At 33.9% G+C, this 23,456-nt stretch overlaps 1 protein-coding gene and 1 pseudogene across 1 annotated transcript; both read left to right on the forward strand.

Annotated features, from left to right (window-relative positions):
* The first annotated feature begins 984 nt into the window (after window positions 1–984).
* On the forward strand, window positions 985–2,606 carry LOC124936325 (phylloplanin-like). Its single transcript, XM_047476848.1, has 2 exons — window positions 985–1,191; window positions 2,091–2,606. Exons 1-2 carry the CDS (start codon window positions 1,017–1,019, stop codon window positions 2,357–2,359), a joined length of 444 nt encoding a protein of 147 aa, XP_047332804.1. The 5' UTR covers window positions 985–1,016; the 3' UTR covers window positions 2,360–2,606.
* Window positions 2,607–4,258: 1,652 nt separating this feature from the next.
* LOC124922615 lies at window positions 4,259–18,344 on the forward strand (annotated as a pseudogene).
* Window positions 18,345–23,456: the final 5,112 nt, after the last annotated feature.

Raw genomic sequence — 23,456 nt, forward strand, 5'->3', positions numbered from 1 at the left:
CAAGCTGTATAACAAATTTTTAAATTGAAATTTAAACTTTATTTTTTAAAATTTTCAGTTCAATCAAATATGATCGGGATGTATTTCATATGATTTGAAACTAATCCTAACATGTTTACAAACATGTTAGGCAGACATTTGAATCAAAATTTAAGCTCAAAATCTAAAGAACACGAATTTTAAAATTACCATATTTTCAAATCAAATTTAGATTTTTTTTATTGAGGTTGAATTGATGAGATCTCTTTCACCAGAAAATAAGGTTATCAACAAAATTATTGTAAAAAAAAAATATTATTAAAAAAATATAATAATAATAGAGCATTATTAGAGTTTCCATAAATGGCTAAATTAACCATTGATGGATGCAGCGGAAAACTAGATTTTGTAAATAAAAACAAATCTTTAACTTTGATACCATGTTAGATTAAAGAGAAATTGTATTGAATTTGGATTACATATGTTATGTCTAATATATAGACATTAAATTAAGTTTATAAAGAAACTAATATAATATAATATTGATATTATCATATACCTATATATTATTTTATATTCTAACTATTTATATATTTTAAAATGCTAACATTTGAAAAGGTAAAAGAGTATCACCAAACAAATATTTCAGTTGAAGCAAATACTCCATTTATTCCCCTCAAGAGTCATGTTCATTAATTTGATTTTATAAAATTTGAAAAATGGAAAAGTTGAAAAAACATTATTTCCATACGACTTACGAAAGTTGGGTCATTTGCTTCTAAAAAAGATGTCTTACTTGGGGAAATTTAGAGACAATCGAGCCTAATGTGAATTTATTTATTTAATTTTATTATTATTCCATTTCCTTTGACTTTGTTTTGCCATTCGGTGGAGGTTGTATTAGCCAAAAACTCATTTGAGGTATATTCTTTCTATCCAAATTGCTAGAGTTGGTTGCCTATAAATAGTGGGTTGTTGATACAGGGTTGATATAACTATCTTAAATATTTCTGAACCATTTGAATAAGCACCCAACCATGGCTTCAAAGTCACCATTGTTCATTTTGTTTTTCACCACAATAACCATGGTTATGACGGTCCAAATGACCAATGCCCAGCTCTTCGGCCAAAACCTCAACATCACCGGATCGGTGTTTTGCTCTCTTAATGGCAGCTCCGGTGTTGTCAATGCTAGTGTTCCACCTTTTCCTAGTAAGAATATTTGTTACAAATCATTTGGGTTATAATATTTAAAATCAAATCACTTCAATAGTAGAAATTACTATTAAAAATTAAATACATTTTTTTAATATTAATGCAATGTTTTGTTACATCTCTTTTATTTGGATAATTATACAAAGAATTTACATTTATTATGTTTATTAATGATATAAAAATAATATGACTATGATTGATAAAAAGCTCGGTATTTAAAAGAAACAAAACAGTAACATTATAATAAGGATAATATTAAGAAAATAATTTGTTTAACAAATCAAAATGTAATAAAATCTATATTATGATCTTGTCATTACACCACACAAAAAGTTACTTTAATTCTCAAATTAATTATAAAATACCAATTTTGAGTATTTCACAATTTCCAAATAAATTTTATTTTTTGAATAATTATGTACACGAAAGCTGAACATATCATCACTTGAACATATCTGTTTTTTCGATCTTCGCATAATTTTGGATTAATGAATTTTTTTCACCTAAAAAAATGTACACTAAAGTTTTGTAGAAAAATCAAATAAAATCAAACACCACACGACATTATTTATCAAATAAATTTTTCTCTAAAAACAAATAAATATTTTGAAATAACCCCATGTCATACAAGATCTTATTATAACAAAGTTTCAATCTTTTTGTGACGTCAAGAGTCAAAGAATAAAAAAATAAATTGCTTGTAAGCATGAGTTAAACAATAAAAACAATATGCTTTTAGAGCATTAGAGTTGATGCATATAAGATCCATATAAGAGTAATCCAGAATAGTATAACATATTATCATATTTCTCTTTCTTGGTTTTAGAAGTTAAAGGAGATTATTCTATTTTAAAGCTTAATTAGTCATTATTCATAAAGAAATTTTGAACTAGCAGATGCAACGGTGCAGTTGGAATGTGGATCAGGAAATGTGTTGGCCAGCACCACGACAAACAGTGCGGGGTCGTTCTCAATAATTGTGAGTCTGATAACTTACGTCGTCAACATATTCAGCGGTTGCAAGATCGTGGTGCCGACACCTCTCTCCTCATGCAACGCGTCGCTCCCCTCAACAGGCTCCTTATTCTCCCCCCTCCAAAAAATTGGACCAGATAATTTCAACCGTATCTTAAACGTCACCAATGGATTTCAGTTTCTTCCATGATTGGCCGGGATGAAGTCTACAAACTAAAAGTTACTTAATATGGTATTGATGTTACACATATATATAACAATGTCCTAATAATTAGTGGTCATATATATAAATATATATATGCACGTGACTAAAGAATGAATAAAAAGGAGCTGCAATGGTGCATCTCCTAGGTTATGTATGCACTATTTAGGGTTCCTTCCTTAAAAAAATATATGATTGTAATATGGTTGTCATATGATATATAGTATTTTAATTGTCAAAAATAAGTGAATTTGTCCCACCTAAAAAAAGGAAAAATACAATAACATATGAGCTACTTTGTAATTTGTCATCACTACCACTACACCAACGCTTATATGCCAACACATATTAAGCGTGAGTAAAAGTTAAAAGAAAAAATATTTTTACCACCCTTTATACATATACCATCATCTTTAATTTTTTTTATATAAGCTTTTTTAAAACCTTATAATTTAACTATTCTAAATTTTAATATTTTTAATATTTTATTTTTAAACTTTATAAATATTTATTTCACTATTTTAATTTTGTAAATTAAATTTGACTTAAAATTTTATTAATATTAAAATTTAATTAATTATTATTTTTTATATAACATAACTTTTATTTTTTTTTTTATATCATTGTTAAAAAAAATTATTAACATCTGTCTTTTAATTAATTATTATTTAATTAAAACTAAAAATTAATATAAATCAAAAATAAATAAATTAAACATTATATTATAAACAAAAATTTAACTTATATATTTTTTTAAATTAGAAATCTTCTTTTCTCTATAGGAAGAACAGTCCAAGCCTAATTAATTTTTAGTGAATAGATCCATTCATTTTCTAACCTAATCACCGACTCTCCGATCCCTTTCTAAGTATGTTGTAGCCGTTTTCTTCCTCCTACACTAGAGTATATCTTCATCATCATGATATATTCATGAAACCATATCAATTCCTGCTATATATCTTCCTCGTGGAGCTTTCAAATTTCTCCATCTATCTAACTATGTAATCACTTACCGTGTAATCACTTACGACTCCTCCTTCTCCTAGACTTCGCAATCAACGCACATGACGACAATAACAACTAAGAGAGAGAACGTTTCGTCGAAGTTTAGACACAATAATATTCCACCGATAAGTAATCATCACTTATGTTTATCTTCTTCTAATGGTTTGAGAATACACGTTCGGAGAAAATTGATCAAAGAAATCTCGTCAGTATGTATCGATTTCCCTCTTTTTTGTCAGCAATTACTACTTAAAACGAAATTAGAGTTTCTTTTTATCTAATGAATTGATGGAATCAATGAATGAATGAATTCTATTATATCTTCCGATTAATTAGGGTTTATATTAGCTAGGAGGAGAGCGTAAATATAAAATAGATCCTAGCTATACATATAAAAGAAACTGGACTGTGGTTTCAGCCTTTGGTAGTAGGTACTTACATAAATCAATTATCTTCTTCTAATTGTTTCATGATCAACGTTTGATCGATAGTGATTTCTTCTAATTGTATTTGTTTTATGAAATCCATAGTTGTTCGATTGTCCTGCATGAGTGTTCTTTGCGTAGACACTAAAGATGTAAGATTAGTTAAAAGGAAGAAAATTGATACATTTGAAAGAAGCTGGTAATACAATATAATGTATTTACATATAATAATTTGTTAAAACTACAAAGTAGTGTTAAACTTTCATTATTACACGCATTCCTTTGAATCATTCTAAGTATCCCTTAGGGTTTGGATGTTGTCTTATGAAACTATAGATATATAGGGACTTAAAGTTTACTATTATCATCATTTTTACACATGAGGATGATAGAATTTTCATTTGTTATTCATGCATCCGAATGTTTTGCTTCTCATATGTGTGCATTCTGATGATACTGAGGTTCATGTCCATTGGAAGGGTGCTGCTGAAATAGTTTTAGCTTCCTGCACCAGATATATCAATGAAGATGATCTCTTGGTACCGATGGATGAAGACAAGGTATGTTAGAATTTTATTTTTCTTCATTTGCATTTATGTATTTTAAAACTTACGGAAGTATCTAAGAATCCCCATGGGTCATCCTTGCTGGATTTATTTATTTTCAATAATTATTTTTTGGCTTCTGTAACTAATTAGGTAGGCACTTTATTTATTGTCGACTCAATTATGTCATTGTGTGATCTTAATTCTATTCCTCTCAACTCCAAGTTGATACAAAGAAAATTTGTGGACTTAAATAAGATGTTACTGATGTCTTCCACATTTCAAATTTAACTCCCATCTTGTGGAAGTTTTCAGAAGAGCCATTGAAGATATGGCTTTCAAAAGTCTGCGTTGTGTTGCGATTGCATACAGACCTAAAAATTTCGAAAACATCCCACATGCTGAGGAGGAACTGTCTACTTGGCGAATACCTGATGATGACCTTGTATTGCTAGCCATTGTTGGCCTGAAGGTATTATTCACTACTGGTATGCATCTAGTCTACTATAATTTCTGTAACTAGATGTCATATTTCATGTTTAATCATATAAGCATCTTGATATAAATCTCATCATTAGCTTATTGTCTTTTTGCTCGACACTAAACTAAATTATAACATGAAGAAGGCTATTGCTCAATCATTAGGTAAAAGGAAAGAACAAATGTAATGACCATTAATCTCTGAAAAGATAAGAAATAAAGGACACATTATTGATAGAATTATATACCTACATTTGTATATCACTATTTTACTCCATATTCAAATAATATTTCATCAAACTCATCTTGTAAACAATACATGAATGGGATCTTCTGATAATGAAAATTCCAAACGGTTAATTGTAATTAGGAACATCACACCACCCTGTATGGTAAACACATACGCACAAAAAAAAGATACTAAATTGACTAGTTTTTGTAAATGATTGATCAACGCATGATCCTTGTCGACCTGGTGTCAGAGAAGCTGTTTGGCTATGTACAAATGCTGGAGTTAAGGTACGCTAGTATTTACTTTGGTTAAGATAGTGATAAGGGTCGTTATATGTGAAGTTCATATTTGTGCACACCACTGTTATATATAGCTAAATAGGTTGAGATTTGTGTTCAAACAAGTGCGCATGGTCATTGGGGATAATATCCAAATAGCTAGAGCTATAGCCCTAGAATGTGGGATACTAGAATCAGATGCAGGCACCACTATACCAAATGTCATTGAAGGGAAAGATTTTCGGGCATTATCCGATGAGGAGAAGCTAGAAGTTGCTGAGAAGATATCAATATGTCATGAGCTGATCAACTCAACTTGGAATTAGTTTGATGTTACTCTTATTATTTAATTAGTTTAAGTAAGGAAAGAAGTGATTCTAATTCCATGCGTAGGTAATGGGAAGGTCATCTCCCAATGATAAGTTGCTCCTTGTGCGAGCCTTGCAAAAGAGAGGACAAGTTGTTGGTGTAACAGGAGATGGAACCAATGATGCCCCTACACTGAATGAGGTATGTGTGTCAAACTATTATGTTTTCCTTAGGTGGTGTGCTCTTTAAATTATTATCTTTTATTGCTTATTTTTTCTTCTGTGAAACTAATGAAAATATGGTTTTTCTTTGTATGCAATTATGTTTCTCTATCTAGCTCACTATATAGAATACATTTCAAATGTGAATCTGTTAGGATCTAGGTCGCCGCTGGTGGACCGGGGGTTGGACCGGTTAGCGGTTCTCACTCGTAGGGTGGTGGTTAATCCGGTTAGAGATTAACACCGGGGTTTCAATACTACACAACCTGTCACAAACCCTTGAACTAGGTTCAAGCGCGGAAGAGGTTTGCTTTCAGGTTGAAGCGGCACGCTTGTATGATAGGCACGGTCGGTTTCGGATGATGAAGATTTGGAGATGGTGGGTCGGTTTCGGTAATCTGGATATTCGGTATGGTTAGGTTAGTCGGTTATATAATGAAGCCGGCAGACAGTAAATAACACAACAGATTTTATGGATGTTCGGAGATAAAACTCCTACGTCACCCCTTCCTCTCGAAACCGCGAGAAGGATATTCACTAAGGAATACAAGTACAAGCCGATCGAGACTTATTTCCTGCTCGATAACTGTTAGATAAATTCATACCGGTTCAAATAAACCTAACTTAAACAAACTTCCTATGCAGGAACAAGGAACCGGACCGGATGAACAGAAGAGAACCAACTAAAGAAACCGAACCGGTCAAGTTACCATACCGATCAAGAGTATTCGGAGCATAACCAAATAAGGAAGGATCGGCCAAAGCTCAAAACCGGAACCATCATACAGCCGATCAATCCATAAGGCAATCATAACCGGAAGAAGTCCGGTTACTTCACTATCAAAAGACATTCGGCCAAGTCAAGTGGCCAACCTAGGCCAAGTCAAGTGGCCGACTTGTACAAGAAGACACTTTGGGTATCTGTTGAGAATGATACCAAAGGAACAGACTGAATACTTCCATATCCATGCAAGTCTGAGGAAAGACTGTAGGCTGCAGAAAACAGTACTACCGGATCCTTCTAATTCGGGATAAGCCAGAAAGGAAATCTTCAAAGTACAGACAACTGTCCAAGCAGATAGTGCCTACATTGAGTAAAAGACAAACCCAGCAGGTTTGCCTTACAGACCGGCAGGTCTGAAACAGGATACCAGGTCTGAGACGACCGGCAGGTCTGAGACACTGAATCACTGCATCTCTGATCAGCCAATCAGATTCAAGGCTTTGAAATATGACCGTTGGCATATTTCACCTATAAAAGGAGGCAGTTGCAGAAGAGTAAATGCGGGACAAACATTGGGATAACAAGAGCTAAGTGCATTTACTACAAGTAATAACAGTGTGGTATTCTAAGAAAGCCTAAGTGCTAAATTCTAAGTGTGTGTGCTACAATTTCAGTGTGAATTGTAAGAGTGTTATCGAGTAGGAAATAAGTCTCGATCGAATTGTATTTGTATTCCTTAATGAATATCCTTCTCGCGGTTTCGAGAGGAAGGGGTGACGTAGGAGTTTTATCTCCGAACATCCATAAAATCTGTTGTGTTATTTACTTTCTGTTGGCTTCATTACATAACCGACTAACTTAACCATACCGCTCCAAACCGAATCTCTACTAATCACACAGAACATCCAGATTGCCAAAACCGACCCACCATCTCCAAACTTCCATCATCCGAAACCGACTCTGCCTATCATACACGTGTACCGCTTCAACTTGAAAGCAAACCTCTTCCGCGCTTGAACCTAGTTCAAGGGTTTGTGACAGGTTGTGTAGTATTGAAACCCCGGTATTAATCTTAAATCAGATTAATCACCACCCTACGAGTGAGAACCGCTAACCGGTCCAACTCCCGGTTCACCAGCGGCGACCTAGATCCTAACAATAACACTCTTACAATTTACACCGAAATTGTAAAACACACTTTAACTTTCAACACTTAGGCTTTCTAGCACACTTTATCACTTGTAGTAAATGCTCTCAATATCACAGTTGTTTCTTAATGTCTCGCTTAAGTCCCCCGTTGTCCCACATTTACTCTTCTGCAACTGCCTCCTTTTATAGGTGAAATATGCCAACGGTCATATTTCACTGCCTTGAATCTGATTGGCTGATCAGAGGTGCAGTGATTCAGTGTCTCAGAGGTTCAGACCTGCGGTCATTTCCTCAGACCTGATGGTCAATCTCAGACCTGGTATCCTGTCTCAGACCTGCCGGTCTGTAAGGCAAACCTGCCGGGTTTGTCTTTTACTTGATGTAGGCACTGTCTGTTTGGACAGTTGTCTGTACTTGGAAGATTTTCTTTCTGGCTTATCCCGAAGTAGAAGGATCCGGTAGTACTGTTTTCTGCAGCCTACAGTCTTTCCTCAGACTTGCATGGATATGGAAGTATTCAGTCTGCTCCTTTGGTATCATTCACAACAGATACCCAAATTGTCTTCTTGTATTGGTCGGTCATTTGACTTGGCCGAATGTCTTTTGGTAGTGATGTAACCGGACTTCTTCCGGTTATTCTTGTCTTGTGGATGATCGACTGTTTGATGATTCCGGTTTTGAGCTTTGGTCGATCCTTTCTTTGTGCGGTCACGTTCCGAATACTCTTGATCGGTTTGGTAGTTTGACCGGTTAGGTTTCTTTAGTCGGTTCTCTTGTTCATCCGGTCCGGTTCCTTGTTCCTGCATGGAAAGTTTATTTAAGTTAGGTTTATTTGAACCGGTCTTATTTTATCTAACAATTTCTCCCTTTTTGATTATTTTATTTAAAATTATCAAAATCATGTAAGTTTGCAACCGTAGGCCGGTTGTCTTGTTTGGCCGGATTTTTGACTTGGGAGAATTTTTCGAAAAGTGTTTGAGAAAAATTTTGGAAAAGTCTTTATAAGAGTCTCTATCTTTTATCTTATCAATTTCTCCCTTTTTGATTATTTTATTTAAAATTATCAAAACTAAGTAAAAATGCAAAATAAGGCCGGATTCAAAAATAACTTTATATATTTATATGTAGATGACCGGAAAAGACAAACTATATAGAAATACTAAGGCCAATAAGAAAAGAAGGATAGTCCCTATTCAGAGTCCGTGAAGTCATAGGCGCTCTTCTTTTTCTTCTTCGGTTGCTGTTGCCCGGTCTGTTCGGAAGATCGTCGCCTTTTAGATCGGGACCGTAGTTGTTCTTATATAATACCCTGGCATTATAGTAAAATTCCAAGACGGATTCAGGGTAGATAGTTTGCTTGTCATCCAGAAAATACTAGAGGCCAGTATCTTCCAGTTTCTTGATCATCCGATACACCTCATAGTGTTCGGTACTAGAGCAGGATTCAAAATCGACTTGAAGAATGTTTGGGAATTGAGACATGGTTAGGTTGCCTTAGTGAGAGGATGTTCTTGTGACTTGTGAATGTTGTGGTGAACGTTTGCTTCACTTAAATACTAGTTTAGGGGCTATCCTATTGTCCAGGTATTGAATGAGGTAATGTCTATTGACCGCAAGGTATAAGTTATTGCATTAAATAAGTATGTTTTACAGGCTAGGTTGTCGGTCGTAGGCCTGGACTGTGAAAGATATCAAAAGATCTTCACGTCTTTTTAGGCGCGACCTGTTTTACTTTGAAAGGGTAATGTTGCAGAGCAAATATCCTTAACCTCTGATAACTATTCCTCTTCTGTTTGAAATTCAAATAATCTAGGGTAGCCTGCTTCCGAGCCGGTCAGGTATCAGTTGTTCATCCCAATGCGGTTATTTGGTGTTTCCACCAAGTAGCCGGTCGGTTTACTCTATCTGATAGACTGGGCGGTTCTTCCACAAACACCCTGAAAATTCGAAGTTCAACAGTTTAGGAAGAATTACCGGTTTTGTCTGTCTGAACCGGCTTCCCTTTAAGCATCCTTTGGAAGGATTTGGCTAATGTCGGTTAAGCCGAGAGTAAGCCTGAATTGAGAAAACTTAGCTTCCTGTAGCGGCTTTGTGAAGATATCGGCTACTTGTTGATCGGTCGGTACGTATTCCAGCCGGATATGCTTCAGCGTGACATGCTCCCAAATGAAGTGATGCCTTATGTCGATGTGCTTGGTTCTGGAGTGGAGAACCGGATTGTAGGTGATCGCTATGGCACTCGTGTTGTCACAGAAAATCGGGGACTCTTCGGCTATGATACCGAAGTCCTTCAGCTGCTGTTGGATCTAGAGGAGTTGAGAACAGCAACTTCCGGCCGCCAAGTATTCAGCCTCTGCAGTGGATGTGGCCACAGATGTCTGCTTCTTGCTATGTCATGAAACGAGCCGGTCACCAAGGAACTGACATGTTCCGCTGGTGCTTTTTCTGTCAATCTTACACCCTGCATAGTCTGCATCTGAATAACTTGTTAGATTGAAGGACGAGTCCTTTGGGTACCACAGACCGACATCAGGTGTGCCCTTTAGATACTTCAGTATCCTCTTTGCGGCTGTGTAATGGGATTGCTTTGGATTTGCTTGGAATCTCCCACAAACATCAACTGCAAATAGGATGTCCGGTCTACTCGCTGTTAGGTACAGTAGGGAACCGATCATGCCCCGGTATGCAATCTGGTCTACCGATTGGCCTTCGTCATCTCTGTCCAGTTTAATGGATGAGCTCATTGGAGTAGCCGCCGAGGAGCAGGTGTCCATACCGAATTTCTTTAGCAGCTCTTTGGTATATTTAGGTTGGCTGATGAATGTTCCTTCCTTGAGTTGTTTGACCTGAAGACCTAGGAAGAAACTTAATTCTCCCATCATACTCATTTCAAACTTGTCAGTCATCATTTTTGAAAACTTATCACATAATTTAGGATCGGTTGAGCCAAAAATGATATCATCTACATAGATTTGAACAAGTAGGATATGTTCCTTCTTTTCAAATTTGAACAATGTGTTATCCACCGAACCGATGGTGAAATCATGCTCTAATAGAAATGCGGTTAGTGTATCATACCAGGCTCTAGGTGCTTGCTTTAGACCGTATAAAGCTTTGTTCAGCCGGTATACATGGTTTGGAAATGCAACATTTTTGAAACCGGGTGGCTGTTCAACGTACACTTCTTCACGTAGGTCACCGTTCAGAAATGCACTTTTAACATCTATTTGAAAAACTTTGAAGTTTTTGAAGGCAGCAAATGCAAGAAAAATCCTAATGGCTTCAATCCTGGCTACAGGAGCAAATGACTCTTCAAAGTCAATGCCTTCTTCCTGTTTGTAACCTTGAGCCACTAATCTGGCTTTGTTCCTCGTGACCAAACCGTCCTCATTGAGTTTGTTTCTGAATACCCATCTTGTTCCTATGACCGATTGATCTTTCGGTCTGGGAACTAAGTACCAGACTTTACTACTCTCGAACTGGTTTAGCTCTTCTTGCATTCCCAAGATCCAATCCGGATCTGACAATGCTTCATCTATTCTTTTCGGTTCAATCTGGGATATGAAAGCAGAGTTAAAATATCCTTCCAGAAGTTGACTCCTAGTTCGAACAGGTTCTGAAGGGTCACCTATAATTTGCTCAGGAGGATGTTTACTATTTCTTCTGAGATTCAGTTCAGGGATGTCTACCAAATTACCGGTAACTTGACCAAGGCTAGACATGTCGGTAGGCTGAACGGGATTGTCAGACCGACCGACTCCCTCGGATTGGACCGAAGTGTCAGCTTCCTGTTGTGGAACAGCTTGATCCGGCTGGGTATCAATATTACCCATTTGGTCATGGACAAACCGCCTGAAGACCGGAGTCTCATCTTCACTATCAGAATGAATATCGTTATTTTCCAATCTGTTGTGTAGATCAAAGCATGAAGCAGTATTGCTTTCAACCGATTCATCGAAAACAACGTGAATTGTTTCCTCCATGGTTGCAGTTCTATTATTATATACTCTATATGCTTTACTTACTGCCGAGTACCCTAACATGATGCCGGTATCGGTTTTTGCATCAAAAGCGGTGAGTTGGGTTTTACCATTTATATGAATATAACACTTACAACCGAAAATCCTGAGGTACTTGAGTTTAGGAACTCTGTTAAAATAAACCTCATATGGTGTTTTGTTGTGAAATCTGTTTATCAAAGACCGGTTTTATGTATAGCATGCAGTGTTGATAGCCTCAGCCCAAAATTTCTGAGCAATGCCGGAGTCGGCTATCATGGACCGTGCGGCTTCCTTGAGAGTCCGGTTTCTTCTCTCGGCCAGGCCATTTTGTTGAGGAGTCCTAGCACTAGACAACTCGTGTCTAATGCCGGATTCATCAAGATATGCAGTTAATGTACTATTGGTAAATTCGGTACCTCGATCACTTCGAATGCTATTAATACGAGTTGATTTTTCATTTTGCAACCGCTTAAGAAGTGTGATCAGGTTTGATACAGTTTCACGTTTAGATGGTAGAAATATTACCCATGTATATCTAGAATAATCATCGATAACTACCATGGTATAGAGCATACCTCCTAGGCTAATGACCTGAATCGGTCCAAATAAATCCATGTGAAGAAGATCTAGGCATCGGCTGGATTGAATGTTTCCTTTACTCTTAAAGGATGACCTAGTTTGTTTACCCATTTGGCATGCTGAACAGACCTTATCCTGGTTAAATACTATATTAGGAATACCTTCAACTAGCTTTTTACCGCGAATGTAGTTTAAGGTTTTCATGTTTAGATGATTGAGTCTCTTATGCCACAGCCAGGTTTGATCAGTCTTAGCTATCATGCATATAGGATATTCTACTCTGGTTTTCCAGTCTACCTTATAGATATTACCTATCCTATTTCCGGTTAGTAGTACGATACCTTGAGAGTTTTTAACTAAACATGCATGTTTAAGGAATTCTACCGTGTATCCAGCATCACACATCTGACTAATGCTAAGTAGGTTAAAACTTAGGTTTTCAACTAAAAGTACATTATCAATAGTTAGATTACCATGGACAATCTTACCCTTGCCCACAGTTTTACCTTTTGAGTTGTCACCGAAGGTAATTAGAGCACCGGTTACTGATCTGATGTCGGTTAGCAAATTGCTATTTCCGGTCATGTGTCTGGAGCAACCGCTGTCCAAGAACCATTCGGAGTTTCCTAGCCGTTTCTTTGGATCCTGCAAAATGTACATATTTATAACTGTTTGGTACCCACATTTACTTGGGTCCACATGCGATTAGTCCCTTAGGTACCCAAACTTTGATAAACCGGACGGTCTTCTTTGCTAGGGTTTTAACTGTCCTTTTGACACTTGGTCTGGTGTATTTCGGTTTTCCTTCAAATGTCCTAAATGGTGATGGTCTTTGGTTCGGTGATCTATGGTTTGTCCTACGCGGTTCAGGGAAGTTTTTCTTACATCTGAGGATTTCGGCTTTTCTTTTCTCAAGGTCAAGCCATGAATCGGTTGGGCCAACATAATCGTATTTTAGCTTCTCTTCCCTATAATATGCGGTTTCCTCTTCTTCAGCTGTACAGGTGCTCTTAAGAAATTTTATAAAGGGAAGGTTTCCTTTTGTGAGCCGTGCTTTCTCTATGGGTTTTCGGTCTTTAGAGCTATTCCCTGTGTATCCAAGGCCACGCTTACAACGAGGATGCCTGTAGTGTTTATTCATATTCTTTACTATATCGCTAGATCTCTTATAGGCGACCATCGTATATTGAAATCGGGCATTCTCTTCCTCGGTTAGTTCTCTAGTCGGTTCACTAGGTTATTCGGTCTTAAGATCTAACTCGGTTTCTATAGTATGGGTATCATCAGATTGTATGACCTCCGGTTCGGTTATGATGGGTACCTCTGGTTCTATTGGAATAGGTACTATGGGATCGGTTCTGATGTTGAGGTGCTTAGGTAACATGGTAATAGGTTCTTATATTCTTCTACCATGTCATTCAATGCATTGTATAACTCATCTTTAGTAAATTCCTCACAAGGAGAGTCAAATACCTGTTCCTCATTGGCCATGAGGCACGTGAGTTCATCGTCGCTGTCACTGCGAGCCCATAGACTTCCTCCATCGTCGGCTATCAGTGCTTTCGGTACCTCACTTCCTTCACCGGCTTGTTGATAATTGTTTCTGTCATTTTGATATTCTGGTTTCTAGGTATCCCTCCTTAGTTTCCTGCATTCCCACTTAAAGTGTCCCAAACAGTTACAGTTATAGCATCTTACATTGGATTTGTCACCATAGTAGTTGTTTGTCGGTTGGCTCCTTTTCATGAACCTCCCAAACTTCTGTGCTAGCATTGCCATGGCATCCTCAGTAAATTGTTCGGCGGTTCTGATCGGTGCGGGTGCAGGAACCGGTATCGGTGCAGGTGTAGGAGCAGGTGCAGCCGGTTCTGTAGATGTGATTAGTGCTCTGGTTGATGTTGAGGCTGAGACTTCCTCTTCGGTCCTAGATCTCATCTCGAATTCGTATGCCTTTAAATCTTCGAATACGTCGTATAGTTTCATCTTACGTAGGCTCTTTGACTCCCTCATTACCATTGTCTTTATATCCCAGGCACTTGGAAGAGATCTCAAAGCCTTCATAATGACCTCTTTGTTGTCATACTTCTTGCCTAGAGTAGCTAGTTCATCTAACACACCAGTGAACCGGTCACTGTATTCCTTCATAGTTTCTCCTGGTTTCATTTTGATGCTTTCAAACTTTTGTGTGGCCATCATTATTTTGTTCTCCCTTGTTCTTTCATTTCCTTCAAAGATCTGGATGACCGTGTTCCATGTCTCCTTCGCGGTTTTGCAATCTCTGATCTTGCAATATGTGTTTCTGTCTACGCTGTTGGAGATCCGGTTTCTTGCATGGTTGTCCAGATTGTTCCTTCTCCTATCTTCAGCCGTCCATTCTTTTCTATCTTTATCAATGAATATCGGTCCTTCGGTTAGAATGGATTCCATTTCATCATCCAAGGTGACTAGGTGCAGGTGCATGTGTGCCTTCCAGTTGGCAAAGTCATCACCTTCTAGCATTGGAGGCCTATCCTGATACATGTTTGCTTGAGTATTGAAACTAACTGCTCTGATACCAATTGTTAGGATCTAGGTCGCCGCTGGTGGACCAGGGGTTGGACCGGTTAGCGGTTCTCACTCGTAGGGTGGTGGTTAATCCGGTTAGAGATTAACACCGGGGTTTTAATACTACACAACCTGTCACAAACCCTTGAACTAGGTTCAAGCGCGGAAGAGGTTTGCTTTCAGGTTGAAGCGGCACGCTTGTATGATAGGCACGGTCGGTTTCGGATGATGAAGATTTGGAGATGGTGGGTCGGTTTCGGTAATCTGGATATTCGGTATGGTTAGGTTAGTCGGTTATATAATGAAGCCGGCAGACAGTAAATAACACAACAAATTTTATGGATGTTCGGAGATAAAACTCCTACGTCACCCCTTCCTCTCGAAACCGCGAAAAGGATATTCACTAAGGAATACAAGTACAAGCCGATCGAGACTTATTTCCTGCTCGATAACACTCTTACAATTTACACCGAAATTGTAAAACACACTTTAACTTTCAACACTTAGGCTTTCTAGCACACTTTATCACTTCTAGTAAATGCTCTCAATATCATAGTTGTTTCTTAATGTCTCGCTTAAGTCCCCCGTTGTCCCACATTTACTCTTCTGCAACTGCCTCCTTTTATAGGTGAAATATGCCAACGGTCATATTTCACTGCCTTGAATCTGATTGGCTGATCAGAGGTACAGTGATTCAGTGTCTCAGAGGTTCAGACCTGCGGTCGTTTCCTCAGACCTGATGGTCAATCTCAGACCTGGTATCCTGTCTCAGACCTGCCGGTCTGTAAGGCAAACCTGCCGGGTTTGTCTTTTACTTGATGTAGGCACTGTCTGTTTGGACAGTTGTCTATATTTGGAAGATTTTCTTTCTGGCTTATCCCGAAGTAGAAGGATCCGGTAGTACTGTTTTCTGCAGCCTACAGTCTTTCCTCAGACTTGCATGGATATGGAAGTATTCAGTCTCCTCCTTTGGTATCATTCACAACAGATACCCAAATTGTCTTCTTGTATTGGTCGGTCATTTGACATGGCCGAATGTCTTTTGGTAGTGATGTAACCGGACTTCTTCCGGTTATTCTTGTCTTGTGGATGATCGGCTGTTTGATGATTCCGGTTTTGAGCTTTGGCCGATCCTTTCATTGTGCGGTCACGTTCCGAATACTCTTGATCGGTTTGGTAGTTTGACCGGTTAGGTTTCTTTAGTCGGTTCTCTTGTTCATCCGGTCCGGTTCCTTGTTCCTGCATGGAAAGTTTATTTAAGTTAGGTTTATTTGAACCGGTCTTATTTTATCTAACAGAATCTTTTACACAGTAGACTTTTTCCCTCTATTCAGTTGACCTGGTTGTGAATCTTTAATCAATCTACTATCGTTATTGTGCATTTTTATAGCTGTTGGATTTTTATTTATCTCTATTCAATTGAAATTGTTTGCTACATTTCTTTTCACCTTTGGAATTTAAAGGTGATAAGTTGTCCTTGTTTTAGGCTGATATTGGTCTCTCAATGGGCATCCAAGGAACAAAAGTCGCAAAAGAGAGTTCAAATATTATAATATTAGATGATAACTTTGCTTCTGTTGTGAAGGTTTGTCACTAGTACATTCTGGTGTATTATTAGGTTGAAATATAGATGATATATGCTTATTATTATTAATATGGCTTGATCTCTCAATTGGTTCTTTGATTTTTGAATTTTCTTGCGCACTCTTGTTGCCCTGTTTCAAAAGCGAGAATTTGTTGCACTATTTGCTTTAATTGTGAGGAAAGTATTATAATTTGGAATTTTTCATCGAATGTCATCTCCTTCCTTGCTGTACAGGTTGTTAGATGGGGGCATTCTGTTCATACAAACATTCAAAAGTTCATCCAGTTTCAACTCTCTGTCAATGTTGTTGCACTTGTTATTAATGTTGTTGCAGCAGTTTAGAAGTTCATCCAATTTCAACTCACTGTCAATGTTGTTGCATTTGTTATTAATGTTGTTGTAGCAGTTGCTTCTGGCAATGTCCCTCTGGCAATGTCCCTCTGAATGCAGTGCAGGTAAATATAATTAATAATCTATGCACGCACTTGACATGAGAAAAAAGAGAAAGAAACAAATAGTAGGTAATTAATGAGTTCTTTTTATTTTGTTTTGTTTGGGAATAAATTACGGTTGAATGAATTCAAACTTCTCTGGGTTAATCTCATAATGGATACACTTGGAGCTTTGGCATTGGCCACTAAACCACCTACTGATCACCTAATGCATCGACCTTCGGTTGGTCGGAGGTGAGTTTAAAAATTTAATTGATTCAACCATTTTTGTTCATATTAATAATATTGTTTAATGGTTGGTTGCATGAGTATTGTTGTTGTTTTTGTACCTTGATCAGGGAACGTTGATAACAAATATAATGTGGAGGAACTTGCTAATTCAGGTATATATTATTATTATTGGGAAGCAGGTGTACGTTGTTGTTTGATAACTTACAATTTCTAGCTAGCTAGGACAAGAAATGAATAAAAATATTTTGGTTGGGTAATTTTGTTGGAACACACGTACAACTGCAGGCAGCTTATCAAGTGAGTGTCCTGCTCGTTCTGAACTTCCAAGGGGAAAATATCCTCAACTTGAAGTATGATAATCCCAGCCATGCCAAAAAATTGAAGAACACACTCATAATCAATATTCAATGCTTTTGTTATTGATCAGGTATGTATGATATTAATATATATATATATATATATATATATATATACCCTAGGTAGAAAGAAAGAAAATAAAGAGAAAAAGGTTAATTTGTGCAGATATTAATGAGATGAATGCAAGGAAGCCTGATGAGATGAACATGTTTAAGGGAGTGACTAAGAACCGTCTCTTCATGTTGATAGTTGGACTAACTATTGTGCTCCAAGTTCAACTCTGATCATTATGTTGTCTTTTTTATTTTAAATTTGCATGCATGAATGCATGATAATATAATAATAATAATAATAATAATAATAATAATAATAATAATGTGTTGTTTATGTTGATGATAGGTGATCATAATATTCTTCCTTGGAAAGTTCTTCTAAATTGTTAGGCTTAGTTGGAAATTGTGGCTTGTATCTGTTGCAATTGGATTTGTGAGGTGAGTTGTATTATTAATTAATTAATTTGTTGTTAGTAGGTGAAAAAATATAATTAATGTTGCAATTGGATTTGTGAGGTGAGTTATATTATTAATTAATTAATTTGTTGTTAGTAGGTGAAAAAATATAATTAAAGTTATCTGGTGGGTCAATGCATGCAATGCAATAGTTGGCCACTTGCAATAGTTGGGAAAATGATACGAGTTCCGGAGACACACCATTCAGTGATCACTTGTCAAGATTATTCAAGAGTATATGTCCTAGGAAGAAGAATACAAATGTAGTACCACCACCAGGTCAAATTAACTTGAAAGTTTTTTTTTATTAATAATCATCATCTACTTAAATGTTTTATAATTGTTTTTGCTAATTTCACAAGATCATTAAGAAGATATCCAGACAGAAATGGAGGAAACAAATTTGCACAGTGAGAGAATATATATCTAGATTCCAATAATTAAAGATCAATTCATTTCTCTTTTAGCGGTTTAATTGTGAAGAATGAATGATTCAGGTGTTATATGCTCGTCTTCATCCTTGAGCTGTCAATTGCTTGAAGAAGCAACCGGGTTTTGTTTTTCAAATTTTGTGTCAATTTAATTCACATCAATATACCATTTTTCTTTCTTATCTTAAAAATAATCTTTTTCATATATTTCCAGTTGTGGTCCAAGAAGAAGTTGATGTCAAGAAGAAGATTAAGTGGATAGAAACCTTGTTCTCTATTGAACCAAACTATTGTTTGTTTGAAATATTTTGATGTTGCGAGAATTTATGTTAATTTTATTATTATTAAAAATGTCACTAATAGTATGCAATTATTTTAAATGTCATTTTCAATGAATATTTAATTTCAAAAATAAAAATTTGGATAAAATTGTTAAAATAAATCAAAAATAAAATAAAAACCGTTTAAAAAAATTATAGAGTTTTGACGACGCTTAAATTGATGTTACCGACGCTTAAATAAGCGTCGTTATAACATGCGCTCACCCTGCTTATGGCGACGCAAAAATAAGTGTCAGTGAAATTTTTGCGACGCTTTTATGGGTTGGAATAAGTCATTTTAAGCGTCGCCGTAAGTCTGTTTTGTTGTAGTGTACCAAAGTATAGGAATTGTGTAGTTAAGAGGCTTTCTCTAACTTATCACAAAAATTTCCAATTGCTGAATTATTTAGAAATTGCGTGAAAATAATTATAAAATATAAAATTAAATGTTGATTTTATTTTTCATTATAGTTGATTATACAATTGAATGCAATAATTTTACATAATAGTTGGTTGATTCAATAATTGAATTCAAATTGAAAATTCTTTCCCATTCATGGGAGTGGTTTTCAATTGCAATTGAAACTTTTATTTTGATGACAAATTATTGTTTAGAGATTCAAAAAAACAAATTAAATCTCATTTAAGGGTTTTCAAATTATCAAGAAAAACATCAAGTTCAAGATAAATAATCCATATAAGATGAAAAAAGTTCTCTAATTCGTGGCCGAATTTTTTTTTCTTTTTTTTTAGTTTAAGAAACAAAGTATGATGAAATTTTTTCTAGCATTGTAAAAGTTTGTTGTAGTAGTGTACAATGTATTTTGAAAGACAGTCGCTTACGAAAAATTTCAACACAAGAGGATGTATAAATATTTTAAGAGAGCAATGAATTCATCTATCATTAAACCAATTTTCAACGTTGTTATTTCAATGAATTTATTTAATTTTTTATTTATTTCAATCATTCATCTATTAGGTATAAAATTTCTTGTAATTCTTTTTTAAAAAATCAAAAAAAATTTAAAATATTGGGAAAGCTAAGGAATAAATTAAATTATGTTCCTCAAATCATGAAAAGGAAGCAAAAGGTAAAATGGTCATGTAAAAATAATGTCTGAACAAAATAAAACTTTAAAGATTTATAATATGCCTAACAAATACCTCTTTATGATCAATTGGACCAAAGAATTAAGAAAGATGGAGAAATGATTGTGCACAAGATGCTTTTCAAATGACAATGGTCATGAACTATATTTCCTACACCTTCTTGTAGGTGTATATTTACCATTAATACTAACAATGAATTTCAGACATGTCTTCCTATTGAGGGTCTTATTGTTATAATAGAAGATGTGTTAGATCAAAATATGTTTGTCAATCATATTGCATTAGAAGAAAAAAAATAGATCCCAAACATATTACATTAGATTAGTTTTGTTATATTACTTTAAATACATACCTACAAAGAAATATTTGAAGAAGAACATTGTTCAGGATTTTCACCTTATCATTACATCCAACAAGGACCACATTATGTATCTACTATTTATGCTACTTAATTGTTACCTAAAAAATGAAAATGAGAATTATTAGAGAACTTATTCCATTTCTTTAATTCATTATTGCTTTGGAGATGCACTATCTTTCCTAATTAAACAATTGTTATGGTTGTTTTCATTTCCAATAATTTTATTAAAAAAAATAATCTCTGGCTAATGGTTTTAAAATCAAATCTAGCTACGATGACAAGAGCAATAGAAAATTTTCCTACAAGATAATATGTTTTAACATGATAAATGAAAAAGAAGGGTTGAGACTATTGGTGGTGTTGGGAAGCCTATACCCCAGGGTGTATTTGGGGGTAAATGTCAAACTTTCTCATTTTATTCTATAACCATATAAATTATTATTAGTTGTTTTAAATTTATTTATTTATAATAATATATTTATACATGTGTTTATTTGAAAATTTGCATTAATATTATTTATCTAAATATAATGTTATTATTTAGTTAAGCATGCACATGTAAACTTGACAAATATCATTATTAAAGGTAGATTTGATATATTAAAAACCTGTTTTTTTATATTAGATAAGATTGTTTCGTATAATTTTTTAACCAAAGGAATATTGTTATAGTTTGTGCGGCGTTACATAATTTTATGAGAAATAGTTACATTTTTTGCATTAATAATCTTATTTATCTTAAATTTGTAAGCAATTGAAAAAATCCATAGCAGATAATTCTACATTTTTGTATTGAAACAATCAATTATTTTTATCCTGCAAAGAGTTTTTTTTAATAGATAATTATTATATTCCAACAAAAACTTGCATTAAATTTGAATTTTTTTTTTGAGAAATGAGTAAGTTAAACACACTGAAAAGTCTAACATGAACTTGAGTCCACTATAAAATAAGTTATTTTTTCAATATAACGGAACATAAGTATTTTTTTTTTAAGAACATGAAGGTTGCACTATATTTTTAATTTTTTTTTTAACTAATCCACTTATTTTGGAGTACAAAATATATGGTGATACTTATCCATATAGATAATGTGAGATATTATTCACATACTCTTAAATAACAATAATAATTTTTAATAGACTTAAAAATTGAGTTTTATATCTTAAATAATATATATATATATATATATATATATATATATATAATTATTCAACTTACAAAATAATCTGAAATTATTTTTCCCTTATCTATAAAAATAATACGACTTAGAATTTCTAGGTTTGGGTACCTATAAATAGTGGGTTAATGTTAAAGCACATAGCACCAATTATGGAATCAAGTCACACTTTTTCATAATTTATATGAAGGAATTTTTATATTTTTCTCAGTACAACTATATGAGGAAACAAAAAAAAGAGCTATGATAGATTTAAAATTAATGTAAAAAAACATAAAAAAAATTATACAATTTAGGAAAATTTAATTAAGGGTCAGTAAACTCTTAAATTAATTAAGTAGTTAACATTTTAAAGTTTTGATCTTAAGTTTATAAATTATTTCAATTTTATAATTTTATACAATTTTACAGAAATTAAGTAAATTTATATTTATATATTCAAATATAAATAATTTTTATTCAAATAGATTTATGTAATTGTTTTTTAATTATAACTTTTTTTTATTGTAAAAAAATATTATTAAATTTAATATTGAATTAAAAATTTGTAACAAAAATAAATTTAAAAAATAAAAAAGATAGAATCAAAATAATATTCCTTTACTGGCAAAATAATACCTTTGACTTAGAATTTATAGGGTTGGCTGCCTATGAATAATGGGTTAATGTTAGAGAAAGATTAAAACTATTTTAATTTCTGAACCATTCAAATTTTCCAATTTGATTGAGCATTAATTCTGGTATCAAAGTCAACACTTTTAATAGTTTTCTTAGGTATAACTAAAAAAAAAAAATAACACGTATATTAACTAAAAAAATATGTAAAAAAATGAAAATTAAAAAAAAATACATTTTATGTTTTTTTCTTAATAAATCGTAGTGTTCGTCGAACAATCACTAAATTTTGTAGTTGTCCATGCTAATTAAATCTACCATTCAAATGGATTTCTTTGTGTTATTTTTTGAGATTCTAATATAAATAAATATTATAATAGTTAGTCTAAGTTGTAAACATAAAAAAAATAAAAGACTAAATAATAAGTGGAATGAATATCGGTAATTGGACAATTATTATTACATTTTTTTAAGGTTGTAAGGATCATAATTGAACAAAACACGAGAAATAAAAAGTTCTAATTTCTCAAAATTTATGACTATAAATATCATTTAAAAGTTATACCAATTTGAGACTATAATATCAAACAAAACTCTTATTCATAATGTCGATTCAATCAAAAACTTATTCAAATTAAATTACATGGATCAATAAATACGATTGAAATCATCGTCTGATAAAGGATTTAGTGGTTTTACACATTCAAACAATAAAGTTGATGGTCGAAATTTCTCTTTTTATGTTCTTGTAGATAATTTCATTTTAAATAAAATAGATGAAAAAATATTAGAGAATGAAAAGTATATTATCAAAAGACTAAGAGTTTATTAACATTCTCAATAAACATCTTATTATTTTAATTTCAAATCACCAAAATATAGAATACTGACAAGAAAAATAAATAAGTTTATTACCAAATGGAAAGACAAATACATATATAAATACCAAAATAAAGTAGATATTGAACAATCAGTAATATAACATTAAAGTTAAAATATGACAAAAAAAAATAATAATAATAAAGTTAATAATAATAATAATAATAAAAATAAAGTATCCATTGTTTATTAATTTATTTATATCACCTAAACAATTTGTCTAAATTTTGTAAAATAAAACTCTTTTTTTTTTGTTGGTGTTGAAATTCTTATAATTCAATTTCCACAATATTTACATTAAGTTATGAGTTATGGCTAAAATGAACTGAAGGGGTTTGTTTTTGTTTGATGTTAATTATTTGGATAAATTATTAATATATATGAATGGAAGGTTATAATAATATTTATTATCCGTTTATTTTATTTCCATTAATTAGTTATAAATTAGAATGAAACTGATTTATTTTATGGATGAGAGGTTATAAAAATATTTATTATCCGTTAGTGAACATATTCAATGTAAATTTTCTTATAATTTAAATTTCTTAAATAGTTTTCATAAT

Source organism: Impatiens glandulifera, chromosome 1, assembly GCF_907164915.1.
Source record: "Impatiens glandulifera chromosome 1, dImpGla2.1, whole genome shotgun sequence".
Classification (NCBI taxonomy): domain Eukaryota; kingdom Viridiplantae; phylum Streptophyta; class Magnoliopsida; order Ericales; family Balsaminaceae; genus Impatiens; species Impatiens glandulifera.